This window comes from Amphibalanus amphitrite, unplaced genomic scaffold (assembly GCF_019059575.1).
Source record: "Amphibalanus amphitrite isolate SeventyFive unplaced genomic scaffold, NRLGWU_Aamphi_draft 000286F_arrow, whole genome shotgun sequence".
Lineage (NCBI taxonomy): Eukaryota > Metazoa > Arthropoda > Thecostraca > Balanomorpha > Balanidae > Amphibalanus > Amphibalanus amphitrite.
In genome coordinates, this window is record NW_024881781.1 from 675,244 (window position 1) to 699,597 (window position 24,354).

At 49.0% G+C, this 24,354-nt stretch overlaps 2 protein-coding genes across 2 annotated transcripts; one reads left to right on the forward strand and one right to left on the reverse strand.

The window, feature by feature from the left end:
- The first annotated feature begins 1,850 nt into the window (after window positions 1–1,850).
- On the forward strand, window positions 1,851–22,200 carry LOC122387438 (glycine cleavage system H protein-like). Its single transcript, XM_043377630.1, has 5 exons — window positions 1,851–2,038; window positions 12,878–12,957; window positions 14,613–14,676; window positions 15,106–15,240; window positions 21,794–22,200. Exons 1-5 carry the CDS (start codon window positions 1,897–1,899, stop codon window positions 21,883–21,885), a joined length of 513 nt encoding a protein of 170 aa, XP_043233565.1. The 5' UTR covers window positions 1,851–1,896; the 3' UTR covers window positions 21,886–22,200.
- LOC122387437 (gamma-aminobutyric acid receptor subunit rho-2-like) lies at window positions 22,197–24,354 on the reverse strand. The gene has a single exon (XM_043377629.1). The coding sequence runs from the start codon at window positions 23,914–23,916 to the stop codon at window positions 22,381–22,383; it is 1,536 nt and encodes a 511-aa protein (XP_043233564.1). The 5' UTR covers window positions 23,917–24,354; the 3' UTR covers window positions 22,197–22,380.

Below are 24,354 nucleotides of genomic sequence, written 5' to 3' on the forward strand. Positions count from 1 at the left end.
GGTCATGACATGACCTGAAAAACAAGGTCATATCTCCGAAACCAAAAATCACAGAAACTTGAAATTTTCAGTGGACATCAAGAAAGGATAGAGGAGCAGCTATACGAAAAATCAGCCTTCTAGCTCTAAAAATGTTGAGTGCAGGGCAGAAAGACTACCGGGGGGGGGGGTGGCAACCACCCCCCCCCCCCCCATGTGCGGGCGAGGGTTAATTCCCATGTTTGGCCTCCTCCCCTTTCCAACATATCAATTCGCCACTTGATGACCTGCCCTACTATAGGTATTAGACGAATGGCTATTGGCCGTGTAAACACTGGCGCCTAAATGAGAAAGTGAAACAGCAAATTTGTCAGGCACCGGGTTCAACAACTAATTTTATGCTGGATAATATTTGAAGCGCCCTTATTTACTCCGACTGGGTGGGAAATATCTCGTCACTTCGGGACAACCGGAGGGCGGCACTATGACTTCAGAGGTGGCACTTTGAATTCAGAGGGCGGCACTATGACTTCAGAGGGCGGCGTTATGACTTCAGAGGGCGGCGCAATGACTTCAAGGACCTTCACGAAGACTGGAGGGCGGCGCTATGACTTCAGAGGGCGGCACTATGACTTCAGAGGGCGGCGCTATGACTTCAGAGGGCGTCGCAATGACTTCAAGGAGCTTTACGAAGACTGCGGAGGGCGGCACTATGACTTCAGAGGGCGGCACTATGACTTCAGAGGGCAGCACTATGCTTCAGTGGGCGGCACTATGACTTCAGAGGGCGGCACTATGACTTCAGAGGGCGGCGCTATGACTTCAGAGGGTGGCACTATGACTTCAGAGAGCGGCGCTTTGATTTCAGAGGGCGGCGCAATGACTTCAAGGAGCTTCACGAAGACTGCGGAGGGCGGCACTATGACTTCAGAGGGCGGCACTACGAGTACAGAGGGCGGCACTATGACTTCCGAGGGCGGCATTTGGACTTCCGAGAGCGGCACTACTACTTCAAAGGGTAGCAATATGACTTTAAGTAGTGGTACTTCGAATTAAGGGGCGGCACTCTGACTTCAGGGAGAGAAGCGACATACTCTGAGGGTTAAATATAAATTCAGATAGTTACTACCAGAGATTATTATGAAATGAGCTTCAAAGAAATGCGGGTCATTTCCGTAAAATGCACTTCATCACGTATGGAAAAAATCCACCCTCCGCCGCCTTCGGCGGCGGAGGGGCGGCATTTTTCGATAGGCTAGGGGCATCGGCCCCCAGATGCCCCCCCTGGATCCGCCCCTGCTTCCGAGGTGGTCTGGAACCTCGAAAGTCGGTACAGACGATGAGGCCTCAACTCTCAAGCCTCATGGTCATGGAGCTGACGCGGGAGCTCTGAAAGGAATCCGGGTAGAGCCGAGCGAGGGCCGAGGGGGTCCAACGACGTTTTAATCACGGTAACTATAAATAATTTTATTTATAAGCTATATGAACTCCCAAATGCCGGACCCACTGAAGTGAGAATTACGTCATTGCTGCCAAATCCACTATAAGGTGCTGCAATATTGAATTATACCAGACCACCTTATGAAAAATTACAACATGCTACGTCACGAGACCAAACAAAATAGCTACCTTTATCCAACAATACCACAATGCAGGGTGAAAAATCAAACTTTCGCATTTTGTTTTGATGACAGTTTAGAAACGTAGGCACGTTGCGTGCGGAATAAATAGGCAATATAAATAAATTTTTACCTCGTTTTTACCTTTTTCATTGGTCCCAAATTTAAACCAATGACTGTCTTAGGTATGATGACGTCATTGTTTAATGAGTTTTTGATTTTGTTATTAGTTTTGGACCATCCTTGGTTTACTAAAGGTAAAAAACGTGAGGGCGATCGTTTGTTTACTTTCGTAAAAATGGCCTCGGTTGGCGTCCGTGCGGTCTGCGCTCTACGTGCTTTCACGCCAACATGCTTCAGCAGATTGCAAAATGGACTCTCTCGTAATTTCCAATTCGCGGTTCAGAGGAACTTGTCTGTGTCTCACCGCGTCTTCGCAGGTAAACTTTTAATTGTGCGTCGTGAATGTATTTACTGCGTTATGTTCTGTTTTAGATGGTGTTTTGCCATGCTAGTACGATAGTTGTAAGTTTTTTTACATTCAAAGTGTTCCCTGCCCACTAGCTTATTCAGTACTCTCAATATTTTTTCTTATTGGGGTTCATGGTGCCAGCTGCAAGGGTTTGTACGCGGTTGCGAATCTGTACGAGCACACTTGACAGGTGTGAAGCGCTAGTGCCGTAAAATGGGGTTACTTTAAAACCCAGGGTAACATTGGCATACCATGGTAACTTTGCCCCAAGGGGATAAAATCTCTCCACATTACACACCTAGGATGCCTCTCTGCCTTTGTAAAAACAGAATGTTGAATGGTTTTATCCCCTAGGGGCAAGGTTACCACGGTATGCCAATGTTACCCCTGGTTTTAAGGTAACCCAAATTTACAGTGCTTCCTGGAAATGTAAGGGATGGGCTGAAAAATTGCTGTGCTGCTGCCAAATGTAAGTTATCTTCATACTACCAATCTTACTTCACTTAATAAAACATGCTTAATTTTCAACTAACCTACAAAGTTTGAGATCAAAGTGCAGTACATGTATGATTTTTTGCTCTTCTTGCAGACTTTAATTCCTGTATTCACAAATTGGAAGTGCTTAGATGATGTACCCTGAGACCTAAAAGATCAAGATGTATACCTGTATCATCATGCACAATTCATTTCTCTGCTTATTTAGGACGGAGAACTTGACATGTATTCAGGTTGATTGTCCTGGTCCCGGTCCTTCATCATCCTGGTTGATCTTCTCTGAACTATGAAATGGAGGTGTTGTATTCAATTTCAGTCATCATATCAACAAAAGAAATATAAGATATTAGTGTACATTATATGATGTTACGTTTGACTGTGGTATATTGCACAGTTGAGATACGTACGTCCCGCCAGAACCCCTGGCGCAGACGATTTCAAGCCGGGAATATCGGAATGACACTGTTCGCGGGGGAAGGGGAGACGTCCCGCCAGAACCCCTGGCGCAGACGACCCTAACACTAACCCGAGGTACTTACGTGGCGAGAGCTATCCTCCAACTGACCGACCGTCCCGGTCACCGCCCTGGCGTGACCTCGTATGGGTCATACAAAAGTAAACCGAGCGCCTATTGGTGGAAGCCAAATGACGTCACAGGCCCAAGCAATGCAAATCCACATAACACTGCCCCCCTCCAATATTTTTTCCCGCTTGGAAAAAACATTTACCGAAAGCCACAAGGGCAAAATAAATCAACAATTAACAAAAAAGGCAAGCACTTCCCACTGCAACCTATAGGCAGATAACTACACCTATCACTCGTCTTCACGTGATGCCCACGTAAGCCAGCTTGGCAGTTTGTCGAGCACCTTTTCGTATCCGCGGTGGGATAGATGAATGCCGTCGGATGCGAAGTAGATGCTGACCGACGGCACTAACGCTTTGCATTTGCCACGAGTGACAGTCAGAGTCCGTCCCAAATTCTCGAAGCCTACGCCGGCACTGTCACAGAAAGTGTGCTTTAGGCTTCGTTCAGCGTGAAACGCCGGCGTCTGGGTCCAGGTCTTGTTAGTGTCGAATTTCCATCTGGGTAACGGCCCCAAGATCACCACCTCCTCAGTCACTTTCCGCAGGGATCGAACTACTTCGGTCGCGTTCCTCTTGAGGTCGTCGAGGTTCATTCCGGAGATGCGGGTACCGTGCCGTGGGTAAATGTCATTCCCCGTCATCCAGACTACAGCTCGGCCCAATGGCCGACCGTAGCCTTTGGCCGCGCGGCACCACAAGTCGATGTCCCCGTCAATTTCCATCGCCAGTCGTGCCCAGCTGTGTCCGCCCTTCTCGAGACGAAGAAGAAGGTCTGGAGGCGAGACGCCCACCGGTGCATCTCTGGCGATCGAATCGCCTAGAAGCAGATGGGTTCTCCCCTCAGGTGCTGCTTGTGAAGATAGCTGCTGCACTGCTTGACTGAGGAACTCCTCCAAGTCCGAGTCCCACAACACTGCTTCGTCGTCCATCTTGCGGCTTCCAGTCTCGGATCCCCCGAGAGCCTGGCGACAACCGGTCAAGATGTCAATTTCGAGAGTTCTGTCATCATTGCCGAGGGCACAGCATGTCTGTCAGCAAGATCTTAACGTCTTTAGACGTCGAGCACAAAGTCAGCAAGCCATGCCGGTGCTCTGCGGACTCTGGTAGCCCTATCAGTCTGCGTTCTCGTCCTGATGTCGCCCATTGTCGCAATCGAATCGTCACCTACCCCGGTTCCCCCGGCTGCGGGTCTGTCCAAGAGGTGCCCTGTCGCGTGAGTGATCGTGTCAACCAGGGGAGGTCCATTGACAGGGACAGAGGGACTCTTGGGGCCACCCGTGATTCCCATCAGGTCAGGATCACCACCGGATCCTGTTTGTGCCGCTGCTTCTGTGCCGGAGGTGGAGTCTTCGGTCGAGTGTTCCGTTGTGAGGGCCTCTTCCGTTACCCTGGTGGGGTCTCGTGACCAAGTGAACTTTGCGTCCTCATGCCTTTTCCAGAGCCTGTTGATGTGCACGATTTTTGGCTTAGATCGCCCTTCTCCTCTGATTCGATAAATGACGTCGGACAGCCTGTTGGCAATAATGAAAGGTCCTTCCCAATCAGAGGCTAGTTTCGGGCACATGCCTTTCCTCCTCTTTGGGTTGTAGAGCCACACTTTGTCCCCTGGCTCCAAAACTTTCTGTGTGGCCTTGGCATCATGCTGTAGTTTCATGGATCCTGACGCGATCTTCAAGTTCTCTCGCACATGCTGATGTATGTTGATAAGACTTTTTCTCGTCTCTTCTACATACTGAGGCAAGTTATCGGTTACAGCGTCGGCTGGAGGTACTCCGGTGGTCACATCGATAGGAAGGCGGAGTTCTCGGCCACTCATCAGTCTGGCTGGCGTATATCCAGTCGATTCATGCTCCGCTGAGCGATAGGCCATCAGCATCAAAGGGAGCTTTTCATCCCAACTGGCTTGATTGTCCCTGCAGAATTTAGCCAGTTGCTGTCCAAGTGTTGCGTTAAACCGTTCAACCATTCCGTCCGATTCTGGATGTAGGGCCGTCGTCCTCGTTTTTCGGACACCCATCAGGCTGCAGCATTCCTTGAAGACGGCACTCTCGAAATTTCGTCCTTGGTCGGAGTGAAGCTCATTCGGCATCCCGAAGCGCGCGAAGAACTCATCGACCAGTTTCCTTGCCACGGTCGTAGCCTCTTGGTTTGGGATCGCGTACGCTTCCGGCCATTTCGTGAAATAATCCATTGCCACCAAGATGTATCGGTTGCCTGACGCCGTGACGGGTAGAGGGCCTGTGATGTCAACGGCTACCCGTTCCATGGGGGCGCCCACCTGGTAGAGCTGCAATGGTGCCTGGATCCTCCGTTGGGGACCTTTCTTTGCACAGCAGATTTGACAAGCCTTGCACCACTCTGTGACATCTTGACGCATGCCTACCCAGTAAAACCGCTGTCTCAAACGCTGCAGCGTCTTCTTGATGCCGAAGTGGCCACCCGTCAAGGCATCGTGGGTTTCTTCCAACATCAAGGGGCGCAGGCTCTGTGGGATCACAGTTAACCAACGCTCGGAGGATCCATCCACCGACTCCCACCGGCGCTGGAGAACCCCTCCATGCACCCTCAACATGTCCCACTGGCTCCAGTAATGCTTGGCTTCTATGCTGCTCGCAGACATCCTCTCCCACGCAGGTCTTCCAGTTTCGTTTTTGATAGCCGCTATAATAAGTTCCAGATCCTTGTCCTCCAGCTGCGCCTTCGAGATGTCTTCAACATCTGGTGCATCCTTCGGTGCACGCTCCACAGACCGATCACATGTGACCCCAACGGCCTGTGACTCCCTGCGCGGAGAACCGGTTTCTGTTTGAGCCATCAAACAGCGCCCATGCTCAACCACCTCTTTCCTGCTGCAGTAGTTGCATTCAGCTTGGCAGGGGCGCCTGCTCATGCTGTCTGCATTGGTGTGTGCAGATCCAGGTCGGTACTGAACTGTGAAGTCGTACTGGTCTAGTCGTGTCAACCAGCGGGCTAGCTGACCTTCCGGATCCTTGATGCTCCTCAGCCACCTAAGGGCTGCGTGATCCGTGCGAATCACAAAATGTGCTCCGTAGAGGTAATGATGAAAGTGCCTGGTGGCGTCGACCATCGCCAGCAATTCCTTTCTTGTCACGCAGTAGTTCCTCTCTGGTCGAGTTAGCGACCGGCTAAAGAAGGCGATCACTCTTTCTTCCCCATTGATCTCTTGCGAGAGCACCCCACCTACGCCGCAACTGCTCGCATCGGTGTCTAGAATATATGGCTTTGCAGGGTCAGGATAAGCCAAAACTGGGCTTGAAGTCAGCTTCTCTTTTAACATTTCGAAAGCCGCTTGACAGTTCGTGTCCCACATGAACTTATGTCCCTCCTTCGTTAGATTGTGCAGTGGTGCAGCGATTGTAGCAAATTGGCGGATGAATCGCCGGTAATAAGTGCACAGTCCCAGAAAACTGCGAAGTTGCTTCCTGTCTTCTGGGACCGGCCAGTCCCTGACCGATGCACACTTGTCCGGGTCCGTGTGTATGCCAGTTGCAGACACGACATGTCCGAGATACTGCACTTGCCTTTGAAACAAGTTGCATTTCTTGGGGTTGAGTTTCAGGTTTGCTCCTCGAAACCTTTCGAACACCTCCCCCAAGCGCTGAAGTTCCTGTTCGAAAGTTTGTCCGAAAACAATAACGTCGTCCAAATAAACCAGCAAGGAATTCCAATGCAGCCCGCTTAGTACCGCTTCCATCAGCCTTTCAAAAGTAGCAGGAGCATTGCAGAGGCCGAACGGCATCACGCGGAATTGCCAGAGCCCACTGCCACATGAGAACGCCGTTTTCGGTTTGTCCTCTTCCGCCATTGGTACCTGGTGGTATCCAGACTTGAGGTCCAGTGTTGAGAACCACTGGGCTCCTGCGAGTGCATCTAGTGAATCGTCTATGCGTGGCAATGGGTATGAATCCTTGATGGTTAGTCGATTCAGAGTTCTGTAATCAACACAGCATCGCAGGGAACCGTCCTTTTTCCTTACCATAACTAGCGCGGACGACCATGGACTGGCACATTTTTCTATCAGACCGTGATCAGCCATCTCCTGGACCACCTTCTCTGCTTCTGCGCGCTTCGGTACTGGCAGACGTCGGGGCGGTATTTTTACTGGGCGATGAGACCCGGTGTTGATGTGGTGTTCTGTCAGCTGAGTACACCCCAGGTCACCGTCTCCACTTGAGAAGACGTCAGCATGTTTCACTAGCAGGGCTTCTACGGAACGTCGTTGGTCTGAGGACAGGTGCCCACTGCACCTATCGATCAAGCATTGCAGATGCGATGGCAGTTCCGTGTGCCTGGGGGCCTGGTCGTCTCCTCTGGTAACTTCTACTTGTACAGGTTCGCAAATGCCAACCTCAGAGTGAGGTTTGATGCGTTTCGGCTTGTCGGTGAGATTAGCCATCAGCACTTGGAAAGACTTATGCGATGCGTCCACCAGTGTGCGTGCCACAATCACTCCCTGTACCGGTCCAGCCCTAGCCTCGATCATACCTGGTGCATCAAAAGTGGACCCCAATGACCTACAGGTTACCATGGTTTCGGAGCGAGGGGGTAGCGTGACTGACTTCCTCACTTGAACCCTGAAAGCTCTGTACTCTTGATTTCCTGATCCTGAGCCGGAAAATGCAGGAATATCTGTCCCATCCACGTTCAAGATCATGTTACCCACGTCCAGCACACATCGGTGTTTCCTGAGGTAGTCCAACCCCAAGATGCAGCGCTCGGTTAGCTGTTCCGACACATAGACACTGTGAGTCGACTGGAAATGTCCTATTTTTAGCTGTACCTCCAGCGGCCCCCACAGTGCTGAGCAGCGCCCCGTGACGTCGTTCAGTCTCTCTTTCGCTGGAGGCAAATCCTCCACTTCCAGGACGTCCCTGCGGATAATAGTCTGGTTCGCGCCAGAATCGACAATCACCGGACAGGGTTTGCCGTTTATTGCTCCGTCCACCTGAACACTGTCCATGACATTGAGACCTCTTACCCTGGGGGTATAAGGTGGAGCTGCAGCCGAATTCCTCGATTCACCAGCCGGATGAGCTCGTTTTGGCTTACGACAGTCACGTCGTAGATGCCCCATCTGATCGCAATTCCAGCAGGGGCCCGTCGCTGCAGATGCTCGACTGCCTCTGTCGTTGTTGGTTGGCCTTCTGGATGATGTGCGAGCTTGCTGGGCCTCCAGTTCTTCAATCCTCCGCAATATTTGCTCCATCACATTCTCCTGTAAAGGACGTTCAGCATTCTGAACGTGGGTTTTCCGGGCTGCAAATGCGGACCCAACAGATGCTGCCCGCCTGATGGACTCGTACTCCAGTGCGGATGCCAGTGCCTGCTGAATGTTTCCGGGCCGTCCCTGTCGTACTGCTACTTGCATGTCGACATCCTGCAACGCATCGATAAACTGGTCGCATATGATGGTAGCCCGGAAACCCTCCGGTGCTCTGGGATATGCACAATGCGCAAGTCGTTCCACGTCCTGCGCTAGCGTTGCCAGTGATTCGCCGGCACCTCGGATTCTAGAGCGGAGCTGGGCACGAAACAGCTGGTCTTGGTTCGCCGTTCCAAACCGCTGTTCTAATGCCAGTACTAGCGTTGTGTAGTTCCTCTGCGTTTCGGGCGAGAGGTGTCCCAGAAGTTCGAGGGCGGTGCCCTTCAAGCTGCCCGCCAAATACGCTGCCTTTTCAGCGTCTTCCCAGCCGTTGTTTGTCGCTATCAGCTCGAACTGGGCTCTGTATGCCGGCCAGGACACCGTACCGTCAAATTCTTGGGGCTTCATTTGATGTGTTCTCGACGTTGCTGCCTCCGACACCCTGTGTGGCACCACAGTTTCCGAAACCGTGTGTTGCGGAGCTGGTGCGCTCACTGCAGTCACTTCCGATGTGATGGGGCCGCTGGCGCCAGGAGGAGGTGCCGCAGACACATGCTCCTTCAGATCTGAAACTGCCTTGATAACCGACAGCATGTTGTTTTGCATCAACTCCATTTGAGCCCCAAACATATTTATTTGTTCTTGCAGCACCTTGGTGTTCTTGTCTATCCCACCGTCCTCTTCTTCCTCGCTTACCGGATTGTCGTGTCTAGCAGCCATGAGCTCAGCACGCTCCTGATTCCTACTCTCCCTTTTGTTCCTCCTTTCCTCCCTGTCATTCATTCTTTCCCCGAGATTAAATACACAAAGAGTCAGTGCCTATTAGCAAAGTCACAAATAAGATTTATGCAATGCAAGGCTTAGAACTGATTACAAAATATTTATCCCACTTCTGACACCAGTGTTACGTTTGACTGTGGTATATTGCACAGTTGAGATACGTACGTCCCGCCAGAACCCCTGGCGCAGACGATTTCAAGCCGGGAATATCGGAATGACACTGTTCGCGGGGGAAGGGGAGACGTCCCGCCAGAACCCCTGGCGCAGACGACCCTAACACTAACCCGAGGTACTTACGTGGCGAGAGCTATCCTCCAACTGACCGACCGTCCCGGTCACCGCCCTGGCGTGACCTCGTATGGGTCATACAAAAGTAAACCGAGCGCCTATTGGTGGAAGCCAAATGACGTCACAGGCCCAAGCAATGCAAATCCACATAACAATGACGTTAAAATTAGGGTATATACTTGTTCTGTCTCTTTATCTCAAAGCTGATGCTTGTAACATTATCTGATAATTTCTCTATTGAAGCTCATTGCAGGGTGAGAAAGGATTATACCTAATTACTTTATTATTTAAACCATTGTTGAGCTTGATTCATGGACCATCATTTCTTTTAATAATAATGGTATTAGTGCCAAATAAGTGCAGATGAAACAAGTTAAGAATAATTGAGAAAAGTTGTATTTTATGACATTATACGTATGTAATCATTTTAGAGGATTTCCAATGAAGGAGGAATTCCATAGTGATATCAGTTTCATGTTATGTTGACTGCCATCCCTATTAGTTAAGTTGGTGATGAAGTTATTGAGAAACACTGATCCAACTCTGGGAAAGTTGTGATCAGTGAAGCAAAACCACTAAATTTTGGGTAAGGTTCCAGCAGCCTGGTTGGCAAGGAATTTAACTCTGGCTTTGCTCACCAGCATTAGAGTTATGGATGCATTGATGGCCACCAATTTTACTGTTAATGGGATAAGGTTAGGGATTTAGAAATTATCCCTATGTCTTACTTCCTTGATTCTTCCATGATCTCTTATCTCCATGGCAACTGGGTCCAGTCAGCCAGACTGTTTAGAGTGGACGGTCGTGGATCAAATGGCTTCTGACTCAGTCCTTCTGCTTTGACAGCATACGGTTTGGGGTGTGTCTAGTGCGGCACTGCAATTCAATCTGAGTGCATGCTGTTAATAAGCTTACTGAGGTGGCTAATGTTTAGACTTCTGTAAATAAATGCTGCAGCCAGTTGCACGGAAAACCGTTCACGTTCACGCTCTCTCATGGTGCAAAATACTGAGCGCAGCCAATATGCCCCAATGAGTTGAAGTTGTTCATTTTCATTTCATTTTATTTTAGAGCTAGTTAACCCGCGCCCCAGTGGCGGTCTCAGCCAACTTCGCCCTAGTGGGGGAGGGGGGGGGGGGCATATGTTACCACCCACCTCTAACTCAAAAACTAAGAGGGCTAGAAAGACGCGGTAAAAAGCAGTCGATAGCTCTCAATGCGTACGTTTGAAAGTATTTCGGTCATTTTTCACCTTAGAGCAATATTGGGGTCACCAGAGGTCATCAAAGGTCAAAATTTGCCAATTGTCATTATATTTTTCAGAAAACATGCCGCTATCTCAGGAACTATGGTAGCTAGAAAAACGCATGGAACAGCAATCGATAGCTTTTGGACTCGTCTTTTGAAAATGTCATTATCAATATTGACCTCAGGTCAACGGTTTAGCCTCCAGAGGGCAAAAACTCCAAAAATAGCTGTTTTTACGAAAAGTGTTTTTCGACAATAACTTTCGACTACAAAAAGCCACGACATTTCTTTTGCCAGAATCGTGTTCCCCTCGCCGAGACGCGTCGAATGAACTATAATTTGACCTTGAAAGGTCAACTTGAAAATTTGACCTCAGGTCAAGGTCATGACCTAACCGGAAAAGGTCATGTTGCATATCAGTCGATGCGTCTCAACAAGACAAACACAATGAGACCATCCCTAGCGTTCTATCTCTTTCCAATCGCGAGTTATTGGCAAAAAACTGTTTGTAGCAGCCTCAAATGACCTCGGATGACCTTTCTAGAGGCTATCAGCAAAAATGACACCTTGGTCATCACGACTGGACTAAATCATTGTGATTCTGAAATATTTGGACTGTTCCTATGCGTACACACGGATCTAGAGGCATTTTCATTTTTCTCCATTGAATTGTAATGGAAAGGTCACGCCACTGACCTGACCTTAGGTCACGGATATAAAAAATCCGAGATATACAAATTGTAGGCGCCCATAACAGCATGCAATTCACCAAGTTTAAAACCTTTCTGACAAACACTGCAGGCTGGACATGATTGCAAACTTTTTTAGGCTTGGTCAGTTAACTTGACCTGGTGACCTGACCTGACATGACCTGGGGTCAAAAATTTCACACATTGTCCAAAATTGATGTACCAAAAGCTACCCCAAGCGGCGCGGCGCTACGCGCCGCGGTTTTTTATTTACACCCAAAAAACGCGACAGGGTGGTAACATATGCCCCCCCCCCCACTGGGGCGAAGGTTAAACTAGGGAACAGTTCGGCCGTCATGTCAATCTTTGTAATCGTCTATGCGTCCGGCCCTTTCGCTAGATGGGGAGAAGTGCGCGAGTCGGGCTGCTCAGAATCCGGGAGCCCACAGCGGCCCGTGGGTTACAGTCGGGGACTGAGGCCCATAAACAATAATAAATAGAGGCTATCTGGCATCTGTGTCAGGATTCAATGAGATTTATTGTACCTTGGCTGTGCCTAGCAGTTAGCGTCATCAGAGCAGAGGAAGGTTTCTGAATTACATTTGGAAAAAAGAAGGGATAAAAAGTGATTTTTTTTTCAGTTCCTCACTCATCGTCATCATGTCAGTCCATCCCAATCCAATCTACTCCAAGTTCTAGGGAATCAGCGCTATACGGTGTTTTCCAGCTCTCTCTCTCACTGAGACACACTGACACCGCCTACGTGCAATAGTGTCGGCGGGGCTGGAGTCTCGTCGGTGGTCTCCGGTGTCGGTCGGTGCGGTCTGAACCCCCCCCCCCTCTCCCCCCACTACCACTACCACTACCACCATCCTGGCGTCGTGTCGCCACAGACGCCGGTGCGCCCCTCTGGTCCCGCTCGTAAGCCACGTGGTCGGGGAACTCTGATCGGCGTGTATGACCTAGGTTGTAATTTGTTTGTAGAATGGGAACATTTTGCCATTGTCATAGATAACATGAATCTATGTTATCATGATTCATGTTATCTATGCCATTGTCCATCTCAAGAGATGTAACTATTTTCCAATTAGGTATTTCATTGTTCCTACATTTGGCGCCTATTCTTTGTGGAAGTCGTTATAAGGCGCCTTGGATTTTCTGTCGGCAGTTGCTAACGTCCAATAAGTGGTTGTTGCTCGTCAGGACCCCGTCGATCCCAGCGTTAGCGCCCGATGCCCTGTACCTACAAGTGTACATTTATGTAACTCTGTGTATTTGTACTGTAAATGCTGCGGTCTACAGTCATCCGACCCTAACCCCACTCCTGCCTTGGCAGATCTCAAATACACGGAGCAGCACGAATGGGTGCGCTTGGACGGAGCCGTGGGCACGGTCGGCATCACGGCTAAAGCGGCGGTAAGTGGCCTCTCCCGACACTGGAGACCGTAGCCACTAGTCAGGACTGTCCAACCCAGGGACTAACTTACAGCACGGTGACTTACAGTAGCTGGGATTGTAAGTGTCACTGCGTCCCGGTCAGTGTGGTCAGTTGTGATTGTTCTAGATTAGCCGCAGGACGTCATAAAACTTGTTTATTTATGTTCACTGCTACTCACTACATTCGCCTCATCCCGTACTTCCCCAGCGTTCAATCAGTGTTTTGCCTCGGCACCCGCATCGCTGGATGGATGCCCATCTTGCAGCAGTCCTGTGTCCTAGTCCCTGTCCCGACCGACCCAGTGTGCTCGGCGCCGCGACCGAGCGGCAGGCACACAGGCTACGACAACTGTCAGTCGATCGACCCGGTCGTGCATTAATGATGGTAGCGATCAGGTGATTGTTCCCGGGATGGATGGATTGGTGCGTAGGGCGTGTGCTTTTGTTAGGCTGGTACAGAGGCTTGGCAACTGGGCGTTTTGCCAGGCGGGATGGGCAAGAATAATAGCGAAATGCCGTAGACTACTGTATTGCCGATATGAGCTGCCGATATAGACTAGTCTGTCATGCAACGGCATATGGTAGGAATGGCTTGGTCGTTATCAAATGCCGTGTGATGAAATGGGTCTGACCATTCACGGGCCAATCCGTTCAAGACTTTGAAACAAAACGGCATGTTGAGATATCAGAAGGCACTTTCGAAATCGATCCACATTTCGAGCAATAGCCATTCAACATCGAGCTGAATTAATGTACCCTTTGCTGTCCTTACTCCATCTAGTCGGTACGCATTAGGCCGTCCTCATTCGCTCCGCCTGTCCGTCTGTCCATCGGCGTCCCCGCCCGTCACTTGGGCGCGTTTGCTTACAGTACATGTGGCCGTTGTTGGCTGTTGGAGGCGGCTGGGTGCCTGGCCAGCGTCACCCAGCCCTCGCCGGTCGGTTAGGACCATCTTTGTGTGTTTAAGTGTGCGTCTAGCCCACTCCACGCCGCCTCATTGGTGCGTTGGCATGGTGTCCGATGAGACACGCCTCCAACTCCAACCCCTCCCCGACCCTCGTCGGCCCGATATTTGGGTTAATATTTGGGTTAATAACGGTCTTTGGGACCGGGTTGTAGGGTATGAAATGATAGTGTCCGGATAAACAGTGATCGTGTACATGCGCTCTTCTCAATGGATGTTGAGTCAGCTTAAGTTTTGCATAAAAGAAAATCTGTATTGGATATCTTGTTTCGTAATTCGAGATACGCGTTCGTTTGGCCATTATATGCATAGTCGCATTGTTGATACGAGGTATTCTATGTTTGTCATTGTATATATGTCAGTGAAATGCGGAGGCTTTCATCTTCCCCATCCTAAAAAAAGTGTACGTGGCGTTGCACTGTGCCCTAGGCCCCTAACTAGTGAGCGCTGCACTGTTGATTATACCCGACCCCCGGTCGGCAGGAGTCTACCGTACGAGTATATTTTCTGGACTGGTCGGTGATCACTGTCGTGTGCGACTGAGGATTCCTTGCTGACTATACTCTTTCCCCATCGACAGGAGTCCATGGGAGATCTGTACGCGTGGCTGGTCTGTCCTGTGACAGTCTGAGGGCTACCTCTCTGACCGTGCCCTATCCCCCATTGACAGGAGTCCATGGGCGATCTGGTGTACGTGGAGATTGCTGAGCCCGGACTAGAAGTGGATCAAGGAGGTGAGCACTATAGTTATATCCGAGGAGGGAAGGTCAAAGAGTTTTAACATCTGTGCCTAATTATTTGTGGACTCGGAAGCAAGTGTTCTGCGTCGGCTATAAAGAAGAAAACTGCGCGGACCCCTCACAGGACGTGCACAACTAGTCACTTTTCATGCCTAACGTTAACACTATTTCAGCTGTAACTGTCACTGTAACGTCCAGAGGATGCCTCTGGGAAGCCCCTAGAACACTGATCTTCTATCTTGGCGTCTCCCCATTGCTAATGCACCCACCCTCTGTTTATTTTTATTGAGCGATGGTTAATCTAGACTTAATCGCCGCGCTTTGTTTAGTTAGTGTTGCCACCATGGGATCCTGTAAGTCCCACCATGAGTAAGATAGCCACTCTGACCTCCCTCTCTCTTTCGCTCCCCTCTCTCTCCCCAGATGAGTGCGGATCAGTGGAGAGTGTCAAGGCAGTGAGCGACATCTACGCCCCCGTCTCTGGCAAAATCACTGATCGCAATACGGACCTCTCTGACACACCAGAGCTGGTCAACCAGGACCCGTACGGCGAACAAGGTCAGCTCGCAGATGACGTCATCAGTGTGACGTCACGACGTGTGCTGCCCGTGCCCACAGTGTAGGTCGTGCCACGTTTGTTTAGAGAAGTGACTGACATGAGCGACCTACTTTTGCTTGTGACGGCTGGAGATTTGATGTTTCGTTAACATGGAATCTACATACCGATCGGGTTCAGCCATGTGAAAACATGGCTGAAAACTTATTTCCCATTGAAAATGAAATAAGTTTCATTTTAAAGGTAGTGTGCCAGCTTTCTTGGACCGTATGGAGTTAATGGCCCAGATAAGGAGAACCGGATTTTTAGAACTTATCCATACCTTCAAAACTCATGGAAACGTCTTAAATTCTTCAAATTTTGAGTACCCCAGTGCGAAATTCGCCCCGACGGGTTGTCGGTCGTACCCCAACCACATTTCACACCACTATGAACAATAAATGCACACACTGAAATCGCTATTACCGATATGCTCATCCAATCAAGTTTCGATAAACCCGTTCATCATCATCTCCTGCGGTTTCGAACACGCCTGTTAGGTGGCTTCTGATGCTCGTCGAGGTCGGAATTTCCAAATACGCGTGGTGCGTCGGGCAGCGCGCTCTGACTTCGGCCAAGAAAAATGCGTCAGCTGATCATTGTCATTTCTGCCACTTGCGTGTGGTGAAATGGGGTCATAACTTATAAGACGGCTTTTTCATATCAATTATTTTACATAAAATCATATTTCAAACCATAAATAATGTTCGACAGCCAAATAAAAGAAACAATACCAATACGGGCTTACAGTTTAAGGCTCGACATTGTGTTGTCTACGATTAGACAGCTGATAACTCATTCCCGTACAGTAGGTCTATTAAAAAAGTCCCCAGCACCAGTGGGCGCTGCATTCGCTTAGCCGAACCCCCGTCTGCCTGTCCCATATCGCGCCGGGCTCAGGTCAGGTAGGGTCGGCGGGACCGCTCGGTCCGGCCCGCGGGCGGTGGACGGGCGGCCGGTAACGCTTTCCGCCAGCCAGCTGTAGAATCCAACAAGCGGGACGGCCACCGCTCAGCGCAGCGAAACCGGTGTTAAAGAATGGCAGTTAGATGTTCATGGTCACAATGATTATGAGATAGTCATTGTTAGCCCGTGCCCCACAGGAATGCCTAGACTCTCACGCCCTCTTGGAGGGGAAATGGGGATTGAGCATCATTCTTATAACTCAGCTTTGGGCATTTAAGTGGTATTCGAAGTAGCGTCAAAAGCAGCAAAAAGAAGAAAAAATACTTCAGCCAATTTTGGATCGGGTCAAAGCCAGAGGTCATGTCACTAGAGGTCATCGATGGTAAAATCTTGCTTAGACGGGGTGCGTTCCGCGCATCGGTGCATTGGTTTTCCAATTTCCATGGAAACATCAACAGACTCGGAACCTCGCAACGCTAGCGTGGAGCCGAATTCATATCAACCGCCGCAACAATGCAGCAGCGCAGCGCAGCGTGCTGCAGCGCGGGGCCGTGGAACACCGCCCAGGGCTATCCATGTGTCAAGGCAATCCAACCCACGTGATGGGCTCGGCCCCAGCGGAGCATGAGGTCCAGGACTCCCGCCCAGTCCCCCTGTCTCTCCCTAATTCCTATCATCCTTCCCACTCTGAAATCGACCGAAAGAGCCTAACCTAACACAACAATCAGCTCGTTGACCGCTATGTCTGAATAATATTGTCAGATTTAATTAAGGTCAACTGCTTAGCATGTAAATAACAACAACTGCCACCATCGGTATTATGAGAAAACCAATTGCTTTTCCACAAACACTTAAAAGTTTTTAGCTTAAAATTTGCATGAAATTAATTTTACCAGCCTCGTGTTCCTCTTATCAAAACGCTTCGAATGAATCAAAAGTTGATCTTTAAAGGTCATTTGATAAATTTGGCCTATGTTCAAAGACATGACCTGACCAGAAATGGTCATAATGCATAGCAGGATATTAGATCCGTATCGTGGAACTTTATAAACTCTTCAGATGATTTCATAACTTAAGCATGTCTATCAAAAATAATTATTACATGGCTCATATGTAAGCTGGGTGTGTGTGAACATGCTTACGAGTATGTTGAACGCAACTGATAATGTTCTGTTGGCCACAATTTCTATATTTACTGTATCCTCCCGGATTTCATATTTTTGTTAATGACACCTTGACGATGTCGAGAAAAAACGCTTAGGAGATTTAACAGCCTGAGTATATATATATGAGTATGAGTATTCAGTATAAGGAAGGTTCAAGGGTGCTAGATTCCTTCCGTCCTCGCTAACCTCAGGAAAAACCAATCCGCATCGCCCCTAGTCTTCATGCTTCCCTCTCTGGACTGGAGGTCACCCCACCAGCCAACCTGTAGTTCATGTCGGATCCATTCCAGGACACATAATCCTCTTCGGGTGACCGTTTGGGAGACGGCTGGACCGTCCCGACAGGGCAATCGTCCCACGGGAACAGTCTCGCTTCCGCAGATCACTGTCGCTGGCTCGCACAACCCAATTACTACACCAGAGCATAGTTATGTCATAGCTCTGCAAGGGCCTTTTCAGACCGAAAAAGATGGCCCCCAACAAAACAAACAATTTTCTCATTCAGTATTGTATCTCATCAAGTACCACATGTTTTCAGAGTGTTTATTATGCGTTCCGTCCAAAAAAAGCGCAGTTCAATTTTTTCCCATTGACTTGAGCGATCTCAAAATTGACCCGGGCTTTCTGTCAACAATGTCAAACTTGCAAAGTAAACGTTTCAAATACATATACTGTTGCCCATGAAAATCGCTGAAAGTTCTGAAGCGATCGGATAGTCGGTGTATTTAGATTTGATGAGCACAGGAACTTTCCTTGAGGTAAGGTCACTTGACGTGACTGTTATGACCTTGAATTGAAAGACTTGGGCGGGAAAAAATGGGTCGTTTGAAATCTTAAAATGCTAGATTTTAGCAATAATTGCAAACACTACCCCGGCCAAATAGTGAGTGAGAAGGGAGCGATTCCCCGACCCCATGTTTAGCTCCTATAATTGAGCTAGCTGCTAGAGCCTCGCGGAAAAAACGAGCGCTTGCGTCGTTACGTGACGCAGCGACTGGTACCCCATTTTAAAATATCTGTGACCTCTTAGGGCAGGTCAAGGGCCCCAAGGCATTTGATCGGTTTTTGGTAAAAAACTAAACGCATTATCGTCATTTCGATACAATCGTGTTTTCTGTTCTCAGACGCTTCGATTTATATGTTTCTTTTTTGTTTAGGTGAAGCAATTTAGGATGTTTACCTCAGGTCAATGTCATGTTAGAGCAACGCAGGTCACGAAGCTGTTGAAAGGAGGACATGTTGCATAACGTTTGATTCGGCAAGTCTTGCAAAGTCCATTGATGGCTGTCCCGACTGGCTAGCTCATTTTGATCGGGAGTTATTGACGAAGCACTCGTATGACCCTAGTGACGTCATAAATGACGCCACGCAAGGTGAACAATGCAAAAGTGAAGCATTAGACCTTGCCAAGAATGTATGACGTCACGATTTCATGTGCTTGAGGTATAGTTTCAGATCATTTCCGACGCCAAATTAACAGTTTCCATAATTCCCCATTATGCTTATATGACACTAAGTGCATTGCGGATGCATCATTTTATAACCGACAACCGTGCAGAGGTTTACTTAAGACGTCATAGTTAAGTGACCTGACCTGAAAACGTGGTTGATGTCAAGTGATCCGGCTTGAATGAAATGTAAGGCATGTGAAATGTCAGCCTTCTATCATCATTGTGCTTTGAGCTACCGCAAAAAAAAAAATACATGGTGGCTGCATCCACCCCTTCTTCTCGGCCGGCGAGGGTTAAACCTCGCTTCGAATTATTGCAGATAATGATGCGACAGAAAACAAAGCATTTATCTGTGTCTAGAACGGCCACTGACTTGTTGGACAAGATTCCCGATCTTAATTCGCTAGATGGGAATAAAATAATCGGTATGTGATACATATAGTTATACCCCTCGATTTGCCCTCGCGCTAAGTCTATTCTAATCATCACTGTCGCATTTTTTATCCGAGATGATGTCGCCGCAAAACGGGTTGTTTTGTTTGCTTGCTTGCGTTGAATGGTCATTACGGATTATTGAAGGATTATGATAAAATAGGAATGGGGCAAGGGAGGATATGCACTGCAGGTGTTTAATTTAGATCACAAAGGCATCATTTCCGGCATCGTGCAGTCATTATCTTCCCCTCCTCTGCACTGCGGCATCTCTGCGCCCCACACACGGCGTCCTTACTCCACGGCCGGCCGCCGCCAACTGACCCACTCGCCGGGCGCCGCGACCTGGCCCGTGTCGCTGCCGCGGCCTGCGCAATAAAGTCGGGGCTGGAATCCGGGGGTTCGGCCGGCCGGCCGCCTCTGGAACGGGGGACTTTTTTAGTAGACCTACTGTACGTCGTATGGTCGTAACACTATAATGACCTTTGCTTATTGTCACAAGTGCGCCGCATTCGCGATTGTTGCCCGACGCCTGTTTGCAGGTGAGCCCACTACAGTTGTTATACATATCTAAAAACCGAAAAACTTTTAGGCGAAAAAGGCACTATTCCAGGCCCATTTTTGATTTTTTTGCGATATTATGTAAAAACAGAAGCTTCTTATCCTAGGAAAAATAAAATGGGAAATCTTTCAAAGGTGGCACACTACCTTTAAGTAATCCCAGTAGGTGAATTGATTGCATAGTTCACAACTAAGACCCGAACTAAAACAGCAGCTTTTTAGTGCAACGTCTGGATAAAAAGATGGGTTTTGAGTTTAATTCAGAAAGTTTCCTTTTTGACCTTTCATTATAGAACTTTTTAAGTCGGGAACAACGACATATAAATATTTTCACCCTCTGTAATTTTAGCACAAGTCTGATAAAACTTGCCGATCCGATGCCGTATAAAACTTGCCGAAAAGCATGCGGATGTGTCATGCAGATTGTCGATCCCACCATAAAATCTCTGACTATTCCGGTGAATACGGGTGAGCACGGGCATCTATTGAGTTTCCTCTAGTAATAAAGGTGTATTGAGGGAGTGGCCCGACCCGGCGGTCGGCACTGTTTACAACGCTTTTGTGGAACTCGCATCTCCGCAGATACGTTTAACAAACTATTTTCTATGTCGGGCGACTCCATCCCTTTTACCCCTACACTGACTATGCTCGATGCATCTGAGTACTTCCATGGTACGTGCCAGTTGTTCTGTCAAGGGTATTCAATGTCCAAATTTTTACATGAATGCTGCAATGCATAATCAAATGAAATTCAGGCATTTGAATGTCACGTGAATTTGACATTTCAAAAAATCTTAAAACCAAATGTCAATGAACTCTCCGGGAACGCGCAGCTCCTTGTTTTCCCATTGGTTTTCCCGTCGTCTGAAATTCATGGACCTTTTCACTGATGACTGAATAGATTTCACCTGATAGATTTCAAATTAGGAACCGGATAGATTGGTTACCATTTAAGCAGCTATTTGGGTCTAGCATTGTGCTGCTCACATGCAAGATCCATTTCGCACCCCAGGATGTTGTTGGATTATATTTTGTCGGAGATCTGCGGGCATGCCTCTCTTTAGTCCCATTCTGTTTTTGTTGCATACCAATGGAAAAGAGCGATGTCGAATCAATTAGTTTACTATAGATTAGCGCTGAACGTTTGGTGACTATGTAATTATGCGGAAGGGATTACTTTTTGTTGGATTAGGCCCTTACGGTCTGACAAGACCATTTCAGATCCGGAAGGATGATAGGAATTAGGGGGAGACCTTGGTCTGGGCAGGCACCCTAGTGAGTCACCGGGGCTGAGCCCGTCCTAAAGGACAGGCCGACCAGCCCCCCCCCCCCCCAAGTACTCGCTGCACCCGGCTACGGGTGTGCTCCCCTGGGAGCAGCGGTGCCGCTCCAAGGGAGCAGCCCGCATGAGATAAATTTGCCTGTCCAGCCCGGACCAAGGGTTGCAGCGTGGAGGAGAAGGATTTGAAAGTCCTGAGGATGGAAATGACGGACGGGTGAAAAGGGTTTAACGTCCTCTCACCACTTCTTGTGGATGGAGTGTGACATAGCGTTGAGTGTCTTCTCGTCCGATTGTATGCGACGTGAATCTCATGTTTTGGAACAATTGGAGATGTAAAAGGTATTGGAAATAAGTGCGCAAAGTTGAGCTCATGCTTAAGTTTAAAGTATGTTTATTGTTTTAAGTATTAAGGACGTGGTATAAATCCTTCTGTCTCGCTAACAACCGGTCCGTCTCCCGCGCCACCTGCCGAGTAGTTTTGCTAACTACAGGCTCTCATAGTGGGCGCCGTAGGCTGACTGGTGGCAAAGAACGGTTGTAGAATCCAGATCAAAGGACTGACTCGTCGCTGGGCAGTACTCGCTGGGCAGTACTGCTCTACGACCATTGTATACTGACATTTGAAAGTTCCAAGTTTTGCTAACAAGGCAGCCTTTGAACCAGTGTCTGGAACTAGTGTGTCGGTTCGTACCTCACCGTCTTCCTGTTCGGTTCGCAGGCTGGCTGTTCAAGATCGAGCTCTCCAAGCCGGAGGAGCTGGACGCGCTGATGACGGAGGAGCAGTACACGGCCTTCATCACAGAGGAGTGAGTGGCCGCCGCGGACGTCTAGTGGTGCTACTGAGCGTGAGATGGAGGGACGCTCAGCCCGATACAGCGCGTCAGCACGGCGGGGCCCGCGTCCCGCGCGCTGTGACCCGGTGCCAGTGATGTGGGGGCTTTTCGATAGCTGTGTTCAGGGACGGCAGTCCTCAGAGTAAGTGAGAACTTGCGCTGAGGCACTCACGAAGCTGCATGTGCAATACGATGGTTATTTGAGTACGCATTTTTATCGTGCGCTGAATGACAATACATTGAACACATTTATGCTTTCCTAAAAGGAGCGTGCAAGTGTTCACAACCTAAATTCCTTCCTGTTTATTGCATTGCGTTAAGTATCGCTTGCATACGCTTGCATTACACGACAGAAACTTCGTTTGCCCTTATCGCCTTTTTCACGATCCCGCTTCATACATAGCACAACAATCACGAACGTCGAACAATCGACACACAACATATCACTAAGAGCTTATCTCCACATGGTCCACTAATGCAACTCTTTTGGCACGTGAATGTACCAGTAAAGCCAGACGAACATCATGTATCCGCCGAGGTAGATCCACTGTGACCACTCCTGGTAGAGGACCAGCGCGCTGAGGAACTTCTGGTACGTCTCGCTGGTGTAGATGCTGATGTCCTCCAGCATGGAGGGCGGCTGCGGCGCCTGGCTGGCGCGCTGCTGGCGGAGCGCCGCGCTGGCCGACGGCGAGGCGCTGAGGCGCCGCATCTCGTGCACAGCCGAGCGCACCATGTTGCTGGAGATCTCCGGCTCGACGTGGCGCATCTCTCTGCCGAGCCAGTTGTCCGTGTTGGTGACCAGATGCAGCACCTCGGTGGTGTCCGGCTGCTCGGGCTGCTGGCGCAGGTTGAAGGCCAGGTACAGCAGGCGGATGTCGATGATACTGTCAATGGTGCAGAGGAACTGGAACACCATCGAGAAGACGACCCAGATGTCGAACGACTTCAGGTGGCCGCCCTGCGGACTGTAACGCATGTAGACGGACAACATACTGATCAGCGACAGGTTGGTGGTGCAGTTGATGATGCAGCGGCCCTGCGACACCTCTTTAGGCAGGAAGAAGGCCAGCCACGCGATCATGAAGTGTAGTATGCAGGGCACGAAGACGAGGAGCGTGTAGCGCAGCCGCTGCCTGCTGATGATCAATGTCATGACCAGCCGCGGAAACGGAAAACCACTGTACATGACAAAAGCCGGGCTACCTGTCACCACAGAGATCTTGTAGCCTTCCTTCACGAATGATCTGGACAAACGGACGCCGTGCTCGCTCCAGAGAATCGCCAAGTCGTCGGCGAACATCCCGAAACTCTCTATTGTTATGTTGCACTGATGGGAGTCAAAAGGGAACTTCGAAAAGTGCATTGGGCACATCAAACTGAGAGTGAGTGTCAAGGTGCTCTCGACAACGTAATTGTCTCGAAGGACCAAATCTTCTGCTGTCAGGCCGACTTTTGCGACGTGTATTCCCATCATCCCTTTCATGTAGAAATCAGGCGTCCACAGGTCGTTCCGGTATTTCACTGACGGGGTAAGATGTATGAAACTTTTCCGAGTGGAGTTGTCGACACAGTCTGGATTCATGTGTGCTGGGAGTATTATTCTCCTGTCTTCCCACTGTTCTTGATATGTCATCATCATTTGGATTGAACCTTTAATACCGTCAATGTCAACCAAATCTATCAATGTAATGGTGATTTTCACTGGTATGGCGCAGGGTCTCGGGGCCGGCATGTCTGGATTTGGTCGTATCATTTCTTGACACTTCTTGATGGCTTCCATATCCGGTATATCGTTGGCCACATAAGATTCTTCAACTATTTCCATTCGATCGAGATCACAAATGGACAAAGAATGATCGTGCAATGTATCCGTGTCATTGTGAGCCGTTGCATGCGTTGTGTTTGTGTCGTTATGAGCCAACGTTAGACTGAACGCTGCATACAAACATGCACAATGAAGGTAGTACCGCATTTGATATTTCCATGAGTTAAATGAGAAACTCATGCTTTTACGTTGTTTGATCTACCTTCGCTGATTACTTTCAGGTCACATGTTGAACGTGCGAAAGCAGTCCAAAATATTGATTGCATTTCATGAATGACACATGTTTGGCGATTGTGGGGTCATTTTCGTACTGACTATTTGAAGGCTCAGTTGCAGCAGATCGCTGCGACGCCCTCACTGATGTCTTGCAAACTCGCTTGATAGCTTCTTCTATAGCCAAAACACTGCCGGGAATGTAAATTGGTCTGAAAAAAACGAGATGGACGGCAAAGCTTTTACCTCTCTCAAGTAAGTGACGGACGTCTTTTCGAATGTTTTGCTATGTCCTCTAAGTCTAAGCCACTAATTAGCTTAGAGATACACGATACTTCACTACTGTCTGGATACAAACCAAACTGGAACAAAATTGTATACAAATTTGACGCATCATTTTTCACT

Bases quoted from the DNA above. Each gene is read 5' to 3' on its own strand.
- LOC122387438 (XM_043377630.1), top strand. From the start codon at position 1,897: ATGGCCTCGGTTGGCGTCCGTGCGGTCTGCGCTCTACGTGCTTTCACG. The intron at 2,039-12,877 runs GTAAACTTTTAA...CTGCCTTGGCAG, and splicing joins GTCTCACCGCGTCTTCGCAG to ATCTCAAATACACGGAGCAG. The intron at 15,241-21,793 runs GTCAGCTCGCAG...TTCGGTTCGCAG, and splicing joins GGACCCGTACGGCGAACAAG to GCTGGCTGTTCAAGATCGAG.
- LOC122387437 (XM_043377629.1), bottom strand. From the start codon at position 23,916: ATGAGTTTCTCATTTAACTCATGGAAATATCAAATGCGGTACTACCTT.